Genomic DNA, 17646 nt, shown 5'->3' with positions numbered 1-17646 from the left:
CTGGGTAATTGAACGCACCTCAAAAATGTTTATTATACATATACATTTATGGATAAATAAAAATGAGCAGCCATTCACAGCATGTGTTTTTTAGGGAGACATTTAAATACCGAAGCTGCACTCAGTTGTTGCAAAAGATATTTTCTCAGTTTAAAAATCAAATATTTCATATTTTGGAACGCCTCTGTACTGGTGACACCTAGTCATGTTTTAAAATGCTTTTGATGATTGCTTTCCTTTTATGTGAATGGAGCTGCAACAAAGATCAGTAATTAGAAGTGTCATTAAATACAGTGATAGTGTATAAAATTAAACCATTCATCCTTGCCTAAAGATTGATGTGTGCTAAATAAGATTTATACATTGCTCCTCCTATTCCTTGCTTCTCAGCTGCAAATAAAGCTGAATGACAAAAAGTAAATGTGTGCCAAAATAATTTTTTTTCTCACATGATTAGAGTTTTTCTGGTATTAAATCTATGCTTCTCCTGCATGTTACAGTCAGAACTGCAGATTGAACAGTTCATTCTTTTCTATTAAGCAGGAGCCACACTGCTCTAATGCTCTGGCTTTGCTGCAGCCATCCACACACACAAACACATTTTTTTCTGCTTCTTACAGTCATTGCTATTCCTTTCACTCCTTGGCTGCTCTCACTATGGGAGGGCAATATGAAATGGTTTGACTCTGTAATTAAAACAGGAAATTAAATCAGGGGTTGTGATTAGACTCCTAACCACAGCACCTAAAAAAATTCATGTCAGCCACCTTCTGTTGACCTCTTGAGTACATTTTATATTTACAATAATGCAATAGTCTCTAATATCACCCTTTTATGTTGCATTTGAGAGGAAATGATTGTGAAAGCTTGAATTTTGGTCAGTTTTTGGTCATTTGGTCATTTATTGGGTTTGCATTTAAGTTATTCTTCACTGATCTTGTTAAATTTGAGAATTTTATGATAACATACTCTATTTATATATATATATATATATATATATATTGTAACTTCACATTTTAAAATAAATCTCAAGCAGTTTGGGGACAAGTTGCAGGTTGAAATGGGTTTGTAACCTTTATACAGTAACATTGCTCAAATTAGTATCATCTTAATGGATGTAAAGGTGAAATTTATGTGTGTATTTATGAAAATACTGCACTTTAAATATCTTTAATTGTGTTATAGTTTCAGGTATATGAACACAACAGTTCATATTTCTATGTTACTGAAACAGGAATTTCTTATTTGAACTGAAATGAACGAAAGTGGATAGGATTATCATAACAAACATTTGTGATTTATTATTTGCACTGCTTATTCTTTCATTTGTGTGAAATTATTAATGTTCTGTTTGTAGAGTGTGGTCATTTTTATTAACTTTATTAACTTAGTGCCATGAATCTGTTGTTTTTATTGTGGTAAGTTAATGCTTATGTGTTATATAAGACAAGTTCTCTCCTACGTGGCAATATAAACAGATCATGCAGAATGTATTGTGAAATCCTCCCAGTCAGGAAAATAATTAAGATTGTGTGGAATTATAATTCGGATACTACAGATATTTAGACAAACATAATGTACAAGGTCCTTACATCACAGTGTTGCATTGACACAGAACTCATGAATGTGGCTCTGATAACATTTTACTACTGTGCATACCTGTCATTTCATTAGTGCATGCCTAGGTGTGTTCCTGCATGTATGTGAGCATACCATGCATGCAGTCAGACCTTCCTGTCCCAATTAACAAACCATTGCTGAGCTGTTGCTAGCCTTTGAGGACAGCTGCTGTCATCATGGAAACTAAGTATAACTGAAGATTGTCTTAAAAACCTCTATGTGTCTATGTTGTTTCTGTGTGTTTGTGCATGCATGCCTATGCATGGGTTACATCATTCCTGGCATTACAAATATTTATGATAATGCTAATCTGGTTGTCTGCTCATTACTATTAGAGTTAAGTTTGACGCCTAAAGTGAGATAACTCCCTTACTGTCAGTATCTTACTCCTATATCTTCCATTATCTGAAACTGTGTGATCTCTTTGGCTGCTTTCATGTTGTTCAAAGGAAGGCCAATGCATGCTGAACATCTGAAATCTCAACTTCATGTCAGTAAGCTGTAAATATGAAAAAAATGAGAGGATTTTATTATATTTAATTATTTCTTTAGATATAAAAGACAAGCAACTTATTATGTTTGTGTATGTTGACTTTTGGGCACATGCATGTTTCATAAATGTGCACGTTATGCAGCAATTAAGATTATAATCTCTTACTCTTATGTTTGCCCCATAGCAAAAATTATTGGTCCATCACTGTCATCCTTTGAAAATGATACTGATAGGCTAAGACAATATTAAATGGTAGAGATACGAAACTATCATCCATTCTCACTATGACTTGAGGGACAGCAAAATACTGTTCAAGAGAGTTCGTTGTAATGAATGATAGGCCTGAGCCTCTGTGCCAAGACATTGAACCTTATACAGGATTACTCTTCACATACGATTATGACACAGCAGACTAGTAAATCACATATTTCTATAAGGAACATTCTCTTATCTATATAAAAATAAATCAGGTAAGACAATCTCAAGAGCGTTTATACATGTATTACCATCAACATTCACACTCTCGCTCTCTCGCACACAGACATATATATGCAGACATGCTCACCCCTATAAATGTAAATGACTAAGGCCAGGTTTAGGAATGGAGGGCACAAGTAAGTAGCTTATATGCTTCTAGGTCCTCTCCTGTATTTCCATTACTATAAAATGAACTGGACTCTTGTGGGACAGTGAGCAGTCAGTTTTTTTTCCCCTAGCAAATATAGAGATAACCTCCTGCTGCTATAACCACACTGGGTTAAACCAGTTTCAACCACAAAACTTGATTTCTTCAACTCTACACGGGAATGCTCCTTTGTTTTGTGGGTCTGGAATACTGCTAATAGGAATGAGTTGAAGGAGGGGCAGTGACATTCTCCAATTTATAAAGTTTTTTTTTTTTTTTTTTCCCAGAGTATTCACTACACATGGTCACCCAGAGCTAACTGCCCAATGACATGCTCAGGTAATCTGTGAACTGTTTCAGTGAGATCCTCATCTCTACCTCTTCCTATGTCTCTGGAGTGTTTTTCTGTCTGGTGTCTCTCTCACAGACATTATGGCCCCACCTTCCTGTTTCTGCTCGACTTGTACATCAGAGGCTTTTATCCAAAGTGTTTTGACGTCCTCTTTCAACCTTTGGTCTACGTACCATTTCAGGTCCTACATGATTCTCATGAGTTATCCCCCGGATCCCTTCAAGGGGGAACAAACAGTTCTGACCCAGCATTTTCTGGGCTGCTTCTAGATGGTTGTTGCCCTTCTGGTAATTGATGTTGATGCTGCATTTTGGGCTTGAACCACTCAACAGACGGTCTGAAGGACTTGCATCAGAGATGTCACGGAGGTGCTCATCATCATCTGTATCAGCGTCAATATATTTGCTGATGGAAGAGTCATGGAAGGTGAAGACAGTTGGAGCCAAGGCAGTGCTCTCTGGGGACTTTGGTGGGGTTCTACTGCTGGCAGTGGTGTAGACAGAAACTTCGGGGCTTAACATCGAGTGATCTGACAGGACTGAGCTATCTGAGATTGGGGATGGGCCTGACTCCCCCTCGCTCTGGCTGCTTCTTTTGGAGATCAGGGTTTTTGAGTAGTTTCCAGAAAAAAAGAATTTCCTTGTGCTCTCTGAGCATGAGGGCTTTGTGACAGACATGGGAGTCAGCATGGGTTCATGCTCCCCAGTGGTTTGGTGACCTGTATTTACACTGGATTGCTGGGACAAAGCTGTAGCCAGACTGTGGGAAAAACGGTTGCTTTCCTGAAAACCAAAGTCCACTGCTGGGCTATTGGGAAACCGTGGATTCTCCTGGAAATCTGTAGCACAACTGATGTAACTGTCAATGCTAGACAAACTTTTCATATCCCCCACTCCTTCTCTGGTTCCCAGAACTGGTGGCCCGTGATCTTTAATGGCCCCCAGCTCTATCTCATCTCTTTGTTTACCAGCTCTGGAGCCTCTGTCTTTAGCATTTAGATTGGGTTGTGACTGTGTCTTTCCCATTTGGATGTACATTTCCTCTAGCTTCTGAACATTTAGTCTCTGTGGACTGATGGCTCGGCCGTTGTTGGGAGAGGCCAAGTCTTGGGATTTGAATGAACGGTTTGAGCTTGTCTCTGATGCAGCCCTCTTGGGGGTCCATTTCCAACGATTTGGAGAGAGGTGGTTGTCTTGTGGCCTCTCACTCTTCTCTATCACCACATCCATCAGTTCTGCACTGCGAGCAAATGCCTCTTTTAAGTTCATTGAGACAATGCTTCCATTTCTCTTTGCCCTTTCGAGGGCCTCTCTTCGTTTAAGTGCTTTTTCCTGTCTCTTCTGCTCCTTGTAGAACTCAGAGAAATTATTCACAATAATTGGAATAGGTAGGGCTATCACCAGTACGCCAGCTATGCAGCATAATCCACCCACAATCTTTCCCAGTAGTGTTTTTGGGTAAATATCTCCATAGCCTACTGTGGTCATAGTAATGGTAGCCCACCAGAAAGAAGCTGGAATGCTTTTAAATTTTGTATCCTCCTCGTCCTTCTCTGCAAAAAACACCAGACTAGAGAAGATCATAATGCCCATGGCCAAGAAAAGGATGAGCAAGCCCAACTCATTGTAACTCCGTCTCAAGGTGAATCCCAGAGACTGAAGACCTGTGGAGTGACGTGCCAGCTTCAGAATACGCAAGATACGCATGATCCGAAATATTTGAACCACACGTCGTACATTCTGAAATTGCAGCACACTCTTGTTGGATTCTGTCAGAAAGATGGTGACATAATAGGGCAAGATGGCCAGTAGGTCAATGACGTTAAGAGGACCCTTAAAGAACTTCCACTTGTTTGGGGAGGAGAGGAAGCGAAGCAGATACTCCATAGTGAACCAGGCAATACACACAGCTTCCACATGGGCCAGTTGTGGGTTGTCTGTGGACTGTCCAAACTCATCTGTGTCCTGCAGCTCTGGAAGGGTGTTCAGAGACAAGGCAATGGTGGACAGCACAATGAAGAGGATGGAGATAATGGCCAGGATCTGAAAGACAAATTTATAAAAGAGACGTGTAAGGATTGAGTGACAAATATCAGATATGCAGTATACATTTCTTATTCCAATTAGACAATTACAAAAAAATAAATAAATGCACTTTTAGTGTATTTAAAAAAATGTTATGCAACCAAAAAACAAAAGCAGAAGTATGTGCAATGTCAACTGAGATTAGCTACCTGTATTGGTAAAAACTGCACTGCAATCTAGTAGTTGTTGTGATATTTCAGTACAAAATATGAATTAAAATCTTCTGGTCGAATGATAAGAAATGTCAGGGGATCACTAAGGTCAGTGGGATTCATATTTTGCAAACTATTGATATCTGTCCAAAATTTTTGTGTACAAATCAGCTGCATAGACATTTCAGTCTGGGCCAAAGTAGTGGACTGACTGACAGTACTGCTGTCCATGCAGCCATGCTGATAGTATGACTAAAATCTCAGGTTTGCGATGAGCAAATTGCACAACCTCAAGAGCAGATACATGTATGTTCAGATAGAATCTAGATAATAAATAAAAACAAATTAATGGAATGTATTATTTATAAATTTATACTACCTATTGAACCGTGATCATGCTTCACTACTTTACATGGCTCATAATGTCTCATCAACCCTACATACAACTTGGGTAAAAGCTATTTATGACACCAGGATGATTTTAGGTTTATAAGGTGTATTTTTTGTGATCAGTAATTGGTAACATTACTGCCATTTGACCTCAGACCAAACAACAAAACTTGGTGAAAAGGAAGATGAGTAGGCACACATTATCAAATGAAATTATGATGTTATAAGATAAAATGAAAAAAAAGCCTCCCTCTAAAAATGTATGTAGCTAAGCCTTATACCAAAATGCAGTGCAAGCATGTGATATATTCATGACCCATATGATGTTTAGCATGATCACGCAATTATTTATTTCAGAACAGTGCTAAATGATCATTTCATACACACTGCTTATGTTAAGTTTGATCAAAACCCTGTCCATGAACTGGATCTACAGGTTTAGCAGCTAATGATTAAAAACACATTCTCTTGTGTAAACAAACAGACCACAGTAGAGCACATGATGCAGGATTTCCCTATAAACTGTTCAGAGGAAATTAAGTTACAGAGGCAGAAATATAGGGCAATAGGACTGCCTGTGTAGGTCTTGACAAGTCTAAAGAGGTAACCCTTATCTATGACCAATCAGAGCGAGAGGACACTGTTGCCATAGCGTCATGGCAGAAATGAATAATGACCCCATCTGTTTATTCTCTACTTCTGCCCTTGAGGAAATCCATTTGAAACAAACACTTACAGAGCAGGGAGGTGCTCTTGGGTGCTGCAGGGTGATGGTGGAGCTGACACAGGTAGCAGAAAACTGATGGGTAAGTGAAGGTGCAATGGTGCCAAGAATCTAAAATGCTGACTGCGATATAATGTATTACTTGTGTTACCTGCTGTATTTTTGTACAAACAATTAACTTTTTTGGTACCACAGGAAACAGAATAGTAAGAAAATCAGTACAGACATGCTACTGACAAGTCTCAAATTTGAAACCATGGACGATTGCAGCTATGAAGGAGCAGGAAGAAAAAGGGCAGAGGTAATAGGACTGCAATGCTATAAAAAGGTCGCTAATGATAGCACACTATTGCTGCAATATGTAACAATATGGTTATGAGGTCAGGTTCCAACAGGAAACCCTGTATTTCCCACTGGCCTATGTCCCTGTTGACCCTGCTTTGACACACTGCTATGTCTCACATAGCCTTGCTTGCTTGTCTTCATCTCATTGTTTCCTAAATTGTTCCATGTCACAGGGTGCTAATTCATCAAACTTTATAAATTTATCAGTGCACATAAAGGAGGCCACAAAGAAACACATGTCCAGGAAAAGGTTGAACAGAATTACAGACTATTTATAGACTCTCAGTGGAAAACGTGGCACACATAAGAAGACTGATGTTACTAGTGCCCACAACCAAGACTATGTCCTTTATGTCCTGTAAGTTCTGTGTGATAAATACTGCATTACTGAAACTATATTATATGGATACAAAAAAAGAGTGACTCCCAGCGAATGCTCTTTGGTGGCCTACAACATAGAAGAAAAGATGAAGAGGGGGAGATATTTATATCCGCAGGAGAAACAAAAAAAAATGTGTGCATCAGACAAAGCAAGAGCAGATTGACAGGAAATCCCACTGTGACAAAGCCAGATCACACTGGTTTGTGTCTCTCATGGCACACTGTCGCGTGGCTCCCAGACACAATAGTCCACACAGATCCCCATCTTCTGCAGAACAAGGTCACACCGCTCTTTAGTATGCAGTTTAAGACAAATGAGACATATTTTGTTCAGGTTTTGTGTTGTCTGTGTCTCACCAGTTGTGTGGACCACACACTTTGCATTTTATACAGACACTATAAAATTAGCAATATTTATGGATTGGATCTTAACCAGTAAATGTCGGGTGTGAAAGTGACAGTAGACGTGAAGGAAATTGAGATATTGGATTATAAAGAATATAAAGTGGAATTTATAGCAAATGGTTGCCCAATTAACCATCCAACAGACATTGGGTACCACTGTCATGATTGCTAGCCACCAAATGTAATAAAAAGTAAAGGATTCCTTTTAGCTTAATTTTTGTATACATTCTATTTGGGGAACTGTGTGTCCTTTTAGCCTCAAATGCATGATTATGTGCACCAGTTTATTTTGTTTGTCTTCAGTTTGGTGGGCAGGTAGTGCAAAGTGCATTCACCAAAATTTTGTAACTAGAAAGAGGACCCTGCTGTAGTTGGAAACAGGACTGATAAGGGCAGTGAGACTTAACTGAACAGTAAAGTTGGCTATAAAACCAAAACAATGAGCCAAAAGACACTGAACAGAGTCCTGCAGGGATGTGCAGAATAGGGTAGTACATCTCTTGAGGACTTTTGATGACAAGTGAGCCTTGCTCGAATTAATCATCAGATTATTATTATTATTTTTTTGAATAAAAGATTGATTAGTACAGCTTAAAAGCAATATGTGACTTTTGCACAATAGCCAGCCACAAGTAATGATTATGTGGTAATGATACATGCTGAAATGTAATGTAACAGGATTAGAAGTAGAGAAGAGATATTAAATAAGTAAACTGACTGTATTGTCATTTACACCAAAATATTTAAAAACTGCATTAGCTAAAATCAGGCAATCAGCTTCTGGTCATGCCAGACCATGTAAGATGGTAGCTGCAAAATCTCAAGGTGTACTGAATTCAGCAAGAATGTGATTTAGTGCTTAAATTAAACTTTTTATCTGCAAGTGAAAACCTGTCATATTTCCTACATAGTTGAAGTTAAATGTTTCTGCAGTCTTGAAAGACTGGATTTAGGTTGTGCTTGATTTACTTTTTTTTTGTTTCAGCCTCCCTTGGTTGGGTACACCTCAGGTTAGTGATCTCACACTGCATGAAGTCTGGTGCCATCCCAGGTGACAGCTCGGGAACTCCCAGACTCCCAGTGCTCCAGCTGGCACCTTTCTCATTAGCAGCAGCAGCAACAGACATGCTTTTGTACTTTATCAGTGGAAGCTACTGTTCCTGTGAGTCCCAACACCATTGTCTGTTATTCTGACTGTGTGGTTGTTCCAGACATTTTTTATTCAGTGGTCTGCTGGAGTGGTGGTATCACAGCAGTAGATAGAAAGATAGTAGACAAACTGATGTTCTGGGCCACTCTCTTGCCTTAGTGAAGGAGTTTGGGGATAAGAGAATGAGAATCAAACATCAAACTGTAAACCAGCATGAGCAACACCTCCCACCCCCTTACAGAACACCCTAAGTGCTCTGAGCAGCACCTTCAGCAAGGCTGCTACAGTCATGGTGTATGAAGGAGCATTACTGCAGGTCCTCTATCCCTGCTACCACCAGATTCCACAACTGTCACTAAATTATCCATTGCTTGACTATTCATACATATTTATTATTAATATGATTATTATTATGATTATTATTATTATTGCTGTAACACATGAATTTACCTACCAGGATCAATAAAGTTGTAATCTATCTATCTATCTATCTATCTATCTATCTATCTATCTATCTATCTATCTATCTATCTAACTTTTTATATTATATTTATTATTTAAATTAGATTTATTAATTTATTATTATTATACTTACTTAATTTACTTAATTTATTATATTATTATAAGGAATTTATTATTATTATATTATATTATATTTGTATATATTGTTTTTTGCAAGTTTTTTACTAAATTATCATCTGTTAATCCAAGTCATGTCAAGATTTATGCTTTCTCTCTGATAACGGATGAAAGTGGATAAGTTGGGATATTCTAATTCCTGTGGAGAGACATATGGAGATTATGGAAACTGCTTCAGAAAATATACGTTTCTGTGGCAACGGCATCTATACAAGGGAACAACTGTTAGTTCTCAAGGGAACAAGTCTGCTTCTTGGTATAAAGCCTGAAATCCCCCAAGACCTGAGGAGGCGTAGAAGGGGCTGCAGAGCAGCAGTGAAGCATCAAGGAAAACGTAGGAGATTTAAACCATTTCTCCCAACAATTATTATGGGGAATGTGAGGTCACTCTGCAAAGTGGATGAACTTTCTGCTTTTGCTAGCAGCCAGCAAGAGTACAGAGAGTAGCTTGCTTTGCTTCACCGAGACCTGGCTGCATGAAACTATACCGGACAGCTCGCTTGAACTGCCTGGGTTCTCACTAGTGCGAGCGGACAGAGGGAAACAGGGCGGCAAGAAAAGAGGAGGTGATCTCTGTTTTTGTTAACTCCAAATGGTGCAACCCTGGACATCTAACAGTGAAAGACTGCATCCGCACTACAAACATTGAGCTGTTGGTGGTTGGACTGAGGCCACACTACCTGCCCCGTGAGCTTTCACACACCATTGTTGTAACTGTTTACATTCCTCCATCAGCTGCAGCACAGAGTGCATGTGACATCATCCACACAGTTGTCGCTGGTCTCCAGACAGAACACCCCAGTGCCCTTATAGTAATTAATGGGGATTTTAACCATGTCAGTATTTCGGGAACTTTGACCAACTTCAAACAGTATGTGGACTGTGCAACATGAGAAAATAAGATTCTTGATCTCCTTTATGCCAATGTGAAGCCTTCCTCCCACTTGGTGGATCAGACCACAACTTAATATATCTAGTACCAACTACAAGCCCATAGTAAGACAACAGTGTGCTATCAAGAGGTATGTAAAAGTTTGGTCAAAGGATGCTGAGGAGGCCCTGCAGGAGTGCTTCAAGGTTACAAACTGGGACCTTTTCATGGACGCTCATGGTGAGAACATCGAAGGCATCTCTCATTGTATCACAGACTACATCCGCTTCTGTGAGGACAATGTTTTTCCATCCAAAAAAGTTCATTGTTTCCCCAATAATAAATCAAATGTTCGATAAATAAGGACATTAAAGTTCTCCTCAACAAGAAGAAGAGGCATTCTTGACAAGAGACAAGTAGGAACTCTGGGCTGTGCAGAAAGAACTCAAGAGGAAGCTGAGGGAGGCAAAGCAGCTCTATAGAGACAGAGTAGAGCACAAGTTGAGACAGAATAATATCAAAGAGGTGTGGAATGGGATGAAAGTAATGGCTGGCTATAAGAATTCACACACTGTTGTGGAAGAAGAGTTTGCTAATGAACTTAACCTGCTCTTCAATAGATTTGACACCACCTCTGTTCCTTACTCTGATCCAGTGTCCTCACACACCAACCCTCATCCCTCCCACCTTGCTGATGCCTTGGGGTCTCTTCACATCCCTCCACCCAACATCTCTCCCAGTGCTGCCTCCCCAGTGCCCACTGATGCCATCTCCTCGATCAGCAGCCATAAAACTTTGACATGTACCTCACCTCCAATACCTCCTCCCCTGCCCTCACCATCTGACTCCTCATCAACACAATACACAGGCCCAGCCTTTGCCACAGAACAGGTGAGGAAGGAACTATCCAAACTAAAGACCAACAAAGCAAAAAGACCAGATGAGATCAGTCCCAGAGTACTTAAGGTGTGTGCTGGACAGCTTTCAGAGGTTTTTCAGCAACTCTTCAACCCCTCTCTGAGGCTCAAAAAGATGCCTAAGTTATGGAAAACTTCCTGTATTGTCCCATTACCAAAAACAGGCCATCCCAGTACCCTTAGTGACTTCAGACCAGTAGCGCTAACATCACATGTCATGAAAGTGTTTGAGAGACTGGTTCTGCAACACCTGAGGTCTCAAGTGTCTGAATTTCTGGACCCCCTGCAGTTTGCATATCGGAAACACATCGGAGTTGAAGATGCCATCATCTACTTAATGCACAGAGCATACTCCCATCTGGAGAGGCAGGGCAACACTGTGAGAGTCATGTTCTTTGACTTTTCAAGTGCTTTCAACACTATTCATCCCCACCTGCTAAGTGCAAAGATACAGGATATGGAAGTTGCTGCAGACATGGTGGAGTGGATCAAAGACTACCTCACTGGGCGGCTACAGTTTGTTCGCTTAGATGGCTGCATATCTGATGTGGTGATGAGCAGCACCGGTGCACCCCCAGAAACTGTACTGGCACCATTCCTGTTTACACGCTACACCTCAGACTTCCGCTACAACACGGGAACCTGTCCTCTCCAGAAGTTCTCTGATGACTCTTCAGTCATTGGATGTATCAATAATGATAACAATGAGGAGTACAGTTGATTGGTGTAATGTTATGACCCTAGGGGTCATTATGTGTGTTGGTGTGTTGTTGGCTCTCCCCTCCCCATTTCGTGTGTGTGTATGTGTGTGTGTGTGACGGATGCGGAAGTGGGCGTGGACGTAGGAAGCCGTGGATTGGACTTTCGGGATTGGCCCAATACTTCCCGGAAGAACGATAAGAAGCCCACGGACTGCTGCTCAGGAGAGCTATTCTCCCACTTTTGCCATTCCCAGCTATTTGATAAAGATTTCGGTTTTCGAGTTAGTTAGAGATTAGATTTTTGTTTCGAGTTTGTAGATTTAGTATTGATAGGATTTGTACTGTCCACCTGTTCCTTACTCAGAGTTTTTAACTGAATTCCCTGACTTCCTGTCTGATTTAGTGCTTAGATCAGATAAAGTCATTATAGTGGGAGATTTTAACATTCATGTAGATGTTGAAAATAACAGCCTCAGCATTGCATTTAATTCTATATTAGATTCAATTGGTTTCATTCAAAACGTTAATAAACCTACCCACTGTTTTAATCACACCCTTGATCTTGTTCTGACCTATGGCATCGAAATTGAACATCTAATAATTTTTCCCCCAAATCCTGTTTTGTCAGATCATTCTTTAATAACTTTCGAATTTAAAATGATGGATCATGCAGCGTCTGGAAGAAAATTCCACTACAGCAGATGTTTATCCGACAACGCTGTTAATAAATTTAAGAAAATGATTCCATCTTTATTTGCATCTATGCCAAGTATAAACATAGTGGAGGGCAGCTGCCTTAATCCTACTCCCTACCAAATTGATCATGTTGTTGACAGCGCTGTAACCTCACTGCGTGAAACGCTTGATTCTGTAGCCCCTCTGAAAAAGAAGTTAGTGATTCAGAGAAGACTAGCCCCATGGTATAATTTACATGTTCGTACCTTAAAGCAGGCATCACGAAGGCTGGAAAGGAAGTGGCGTTCCACAAACTTAGAGGAAATTTTTCTAGCCTGGAAAAACAGTCTACTAACATATAAAAAAGCTCTCCGTAAAGCCAGAACTGCATACTATTCATCACTAATAGAGGAAAATAAGAACAATCCCAGGTTTCTTTTCAGCACTGTAGCCAGGCTGACAAAAAGTCACAGCTCCGTTGGGCCCAGTGTTCCCTTAGCTCTCAGCAGTGATGAATTTATGAGTTTCTTTTCAAATAAAATCACAACTATTAGAGATAAAATTCAGCAGATGCTTCCTATACCTGCAATAAATGAATCTTCTACTACAGTAGCTCTTGAATCATCTGTAGGACCTCAGTTATGTTTAGACTGCTTCTCTCCTATAGATCTCTCTGAATTTACATCAGTAGTTGCTTCATCGAAATCATCAACGTGTCTCTTGGACCCCATCCCGACTAGACTGCTTAAAGGCACCCTGCCATTAATGAACTCATCTTTATTGGACTTGGTAAATTTATCTCTAGTATCAGGCTACGTACCACAGGCCTTTAAGACTGCAGTAATCAAACCTTTACTCAAAAAGCCTAGTCTTGATCCAGGAGTCTTGGCTAATTATAGACCAATATCCAACCTGCCATTTATTTCTAAAATCCTAGAAAAAGCTGTTGCTAAGCAGCTATCAGACCACTTACACAGGAATGAACTATTTGAAGATTTCCAATCAGGATTTAGAGCACATCATAGTACAGAAACAGCACTGTTGAAAGTTACGAAAGTTACGATCTTCTCTTAGCCTCAGATAATGGACTTGTTTCGATACTTGTCCTCCTAGACCTTAGTGCAGCATTCGACACCATTGACCACAACATCTTATTACAGAGACTGGAGCATGTGATTGGTATCAGAGGAACAGCGTTAAAGTGGTTCCAATCCTATTTATCGGACAGATTCCAGTTTGTTCATGTCCATGATGAACCTTCCACACGAACAAAAGTTAGTTATGGAGTTCCACAAGGTTCTGTGCTAGGACCGATTCTGTTCACCCTGTACATGCTTCCTTTAGGATATATCATTAGGAAGCACTCTATTAATTACCACTGCTATGCGGATGACACTCAGTTATATCTATCTATTAAACCTGTTAGCACAAACCAGTTAACCAGACTTCAAGCCTGTCTAGCTGACATAAAGGCTTGGATGACCAGTAACTTTTTACTTTTAAACTCGGAGAAAACAGAAGTCATTATATTTGGGCCTAAAAATCTCAGAAATAACTTTTCTAAAATTATAGCTACTCTAGATGGCATAGCCCTGGCCTCCAGCACTACTGTAAAAAACCTTGGAGTTATTTTTGACCAGGACATGTCCTTTAACTCACACATAAAACAAATTTCTAGAACTGCATTCTTTCACCTGCGCAACATTTCCAAAATTAGGAACATCCTGTCTCAAAATGATGCAGAAAAACTAGTCCATGCATTTGTTTCCTCAAGGCTAGATTACTGTAACTCATTACTATCTGGATGTCCTAATATCTTAATAAAAAGCCTCCAATTAATCCAGAATGCCGCAGCCAGAGTCCTGACCGGAACTAGCAAGAGAGATCATATTTCTCCTATATTGGCTTCTCTTCATTGGCTCCCTGTAAAATATAGAATAGAATTTAAAATCCTTCTTCTCACATACAAATCCCTTCATAATCAAGCTCCTTCATACCTTAAAGACCTCATAGTACCATATTATCCCAATAGACCACTTCGCTCTCAGAGTGCAGGCCTACTTGTGGTTCCCAGAGTTCTCAAAAGCAGAATGGGAGGCAGAGCCTTTAGCTATCAAGCTCCTCTCCTGTGGAACCAGCTCTCAGCCTGGGTTCAGGAGGCAGACACTCTCTGTACTTTTAAGGCTAGACTTAAAACCTTCCTCTTTGACAAAGCATATAGTTAGGGCTGGCTTCAGGCAACCCTGAACCATCCCTTAGTTAGTTATGCTGCTATAGGCCTAGACTGCCCGAGGACCATCGGTGCACTGAGCTCCCCTACCCTACCCCCCCCCCCCCCCCCCCCTTCTCTCCCACCTCATGTATATTCCACCATTGAATGTTACTAACCTTGTGCTCTCTCTCTCCCCTAATTTGTGCTCTCTCCCTCCCTCTCTCTCTCTCTCTCTCTCTCTCTCTCTGTACCTTCTGCAGGTGTCCCTGGTCCTGGAGCTGTTTATCGCTGATGTGCAGTTACTGGCCCCACCAACTTGCAGTGTCTATTTGTTGTTTATTGTTGCTGTTCTTTTCTCTCTGCTCTATCCACTCACCCCAACCGGTCGAGGCAGATGGCCGCCCAAACTGAGCCCGGTTCTGCTGGAAGTTTTTTTCTTCCTTTAATGGGAGTTTTTTCCTCTCCACTGTCGCCAAGTGCTTGCTCATAAGGGAATTGTTGGGTTTTTAGTTTTAGTTTTTGTAAAGTGCCTTGAGATGATTTGTATTGTGATTTGGCGCTATACAAATAAAATTGAATTGAATTGAATTGATTTTCGTTATTTAGATTAGAAATACTTAGACATTTAGGCTACTTTTGTGTTTTGTTTTCTCCTGTTTGTTTTAGGAGTTCCAGGCTAAGTACCTGTGATTTTGTGTTGTTTTCTTTTGATTAAATATCATAGGGCTATTTAGCGGTTTTGTTATTTGTCATTTTTTTGATTGATATCGTAGGGCTAAGTCTAGCGTTTTTGTTTAAATAGGGCTCACGGAGCGTTTTTGTTTGAGTACGGCTAACTTAGCGTTTGTGTTTTGTTGAACATTCTGTATTGTATTCTGTGTTTTGACAGAATAAATATTCTTGTTAATTGTAGTTTGTTTGTTCGTGTTTGTTGAGAGTGGAAGAGGTTTGGAGGAAAACTCCACAATCGTGTTATGCTCCGGCAACCCCTAGGCTGGGGCGTAACAGTAACAACAACTGTCTAAAGCTCAATATCAAGAAAACCAGAGAACTGGTGGTGGACTTTAGGTGGACTCCTACAGATACCTTGGAGTCCACATTAACAACAAAATTAACTGATCAAACAATACAGATGCACTCTTCAAGAAAGGACAGAGCAGACTGTTCTTCCTCAGGAGACTCTGTTCCTTTGGTATGTGCAACAAGCTACTGAAGATGTTCTATCAGTCTATAGTAGTGAGTGCACTGTTCTTTGCAGTTGTGCGCTAGGGAGGTGACATCAAGGCTGGTGAGGCCAACAGACAAGTTGATCAGGAAGGCAAAATCTGTTGTTGGACTGGAACTTGACAGTCTGGAGGCTGTGGCAGAGAGGAGGATGGTGGACAAAATCAACTCCATATTGGACAATTCTGCCCACCTACTTCATCAGGAATTGTGGCGAATGGGAAGCCACAGACTAATTCCTCCTAAAGCCAAGACTGAGAGATTCAGGAAGTCTTTTGTGTCCACGGCCATAAGACTCCATAATAATAATTCCACAATATAAACAATAACACACACGCACACACACACACACACACACACACACACACACACGCGCATGCACTCACACACACACACACACACACAAACCCCCCAAAATAATTACTTTATTACTTTTCTACATACAAATTAATTATTATTTTATTAATTACTATTAATTTATATAATTTAAATAATATTACATTTAATAACTTTAAATTAGAATAACTGCTGTGACAATTGAATTTCCCCTTGGGGATTAATAAAGTACTTCTTTTCTGTCTATCCATCCATCCATCCATCCATCTATCCATCTATCTATCTATCTATCTATCTATCTATCTATCTATCTATCTATCTATCTATCTATCTATCTATCTATCTATGTATCTATCTATCTCTTGAGATCTTGCTTAATAACTGAGATCCTCTGACTAACTGACTTGCTTTCCCATCATCCCTTGAGCCACATCCGAGGCCACAGGGATAGCATGCAACACTTTTCCAGCCTCGACTGCTAGCCACTGTCACCATGACAACCCCCTTGAAGCTCGACAGGAGGTGGCTACGTGGACCTGCCTGTGAAAAGCAAGTCTGACAGTCTCCTTCTTTCTGTCTCCACCCTCTCTCTCTCCTTGCTTCTTTCCCTGATTTATACCTTATTTTCAGCTCACCCAGCTTTGAACCATCTATGCTGTGCATCTCTAGGTTTTCTTTTATCATTCATGTCAGACTGTTCAGTTAAGTGCTAAATAGGTTATTGCTTCAGGTTTCTATATTGGTGTATGACATTATGGCTCAGTTTATGAAAATAAATATTCAATATTACTATTTGAAAATGAAAAAAGTTGGCTTCTTTGAAATAACTCTTTAAAATTGTCTTGCATGCTCGTCAAGTACAGATATTTCCACTTCCTACCACACTTATGCTGATCACATGACTGGTTTGACAGGCATTGCATAACCATACCTCTGAGCTTAATTTTCATCAAGATGTTATTATTAGTGGTCAATAGTATGCGAGTAATGTTGTGAGTGCTAAATACTGTGGAATAATTCACACTCCTGAGTCTGAATGTAGAGAAGGGCTCTGCCTCTCTGCCTGTGAAAGAGATGGGGTTTCCATGGAGACGGGAGGAGACGATGACTTCCACATTACCCCACCGTGATAGCTTGAAACAAACACACACACAAGCATTTGCAGTAGCTCAGCTGTAGTCTCTGTATCCACCATCACTTCTACTTTTAACTTTCAACAGCAGAACCTCGTTCATTTTAACTTGCCAAAATGAGGTTGTATCTTGTGGCTCTTTAAAGTAGCACCTGCCGGTTTAGGCCAGTAGATTCAAACTTGTGATCTATGATCATGACCTTGCTTGTCTAACATAA

General features: G+C 40.1%; 1 protein-coding gene across 1 annotated transcript in view; it reads right to left on the bottom strand.

Annotated features, from left to right (window-relative positions):
• Positions 1 to 2947: 2947 nt before the first annotated feature.
• Positions 2948 to 17646, bottom strand: part of kcnb1 (potassium voltage-gated channel, Shab-related subfamily, member 1) — a 28447-nt gene continuing 13748 nt past the window's right edge. Inside the window, exon 2 of the mRNA XM_026306923.1 lies at positions 2948 to 5132. Coding sequence (XP_026162708.1) covers positions 3207 to 5132 — 1926 coding nt within the window. The 3' untranslated portion in view covers positions 2948 to 3206. The remainder of the gene's footprint in view (positions 5133 to 17646) is intronic.

This window comes from Mastacembelus armatus, chromosome 5, assembly GCF_900324485.2.
Source record: "Mastacembelus armatus chromosome 5, fMasArm1.2, whole genome shotgun sequence".
In the NCBI taxonomy this organism is placed as follows: domain Eukaryota; kingdom Metazoa; phylum Chordata; class Actinopteri; order Synbranchiformes; family Mastacembelidae; genus Mastacembelus; species Mastacembelus armatus.
The sequence above is the reverse complement of the archived record's forward strand: the minus strand, read 5'-3'. Positions and strand labels throughout refer to the sequence as shown.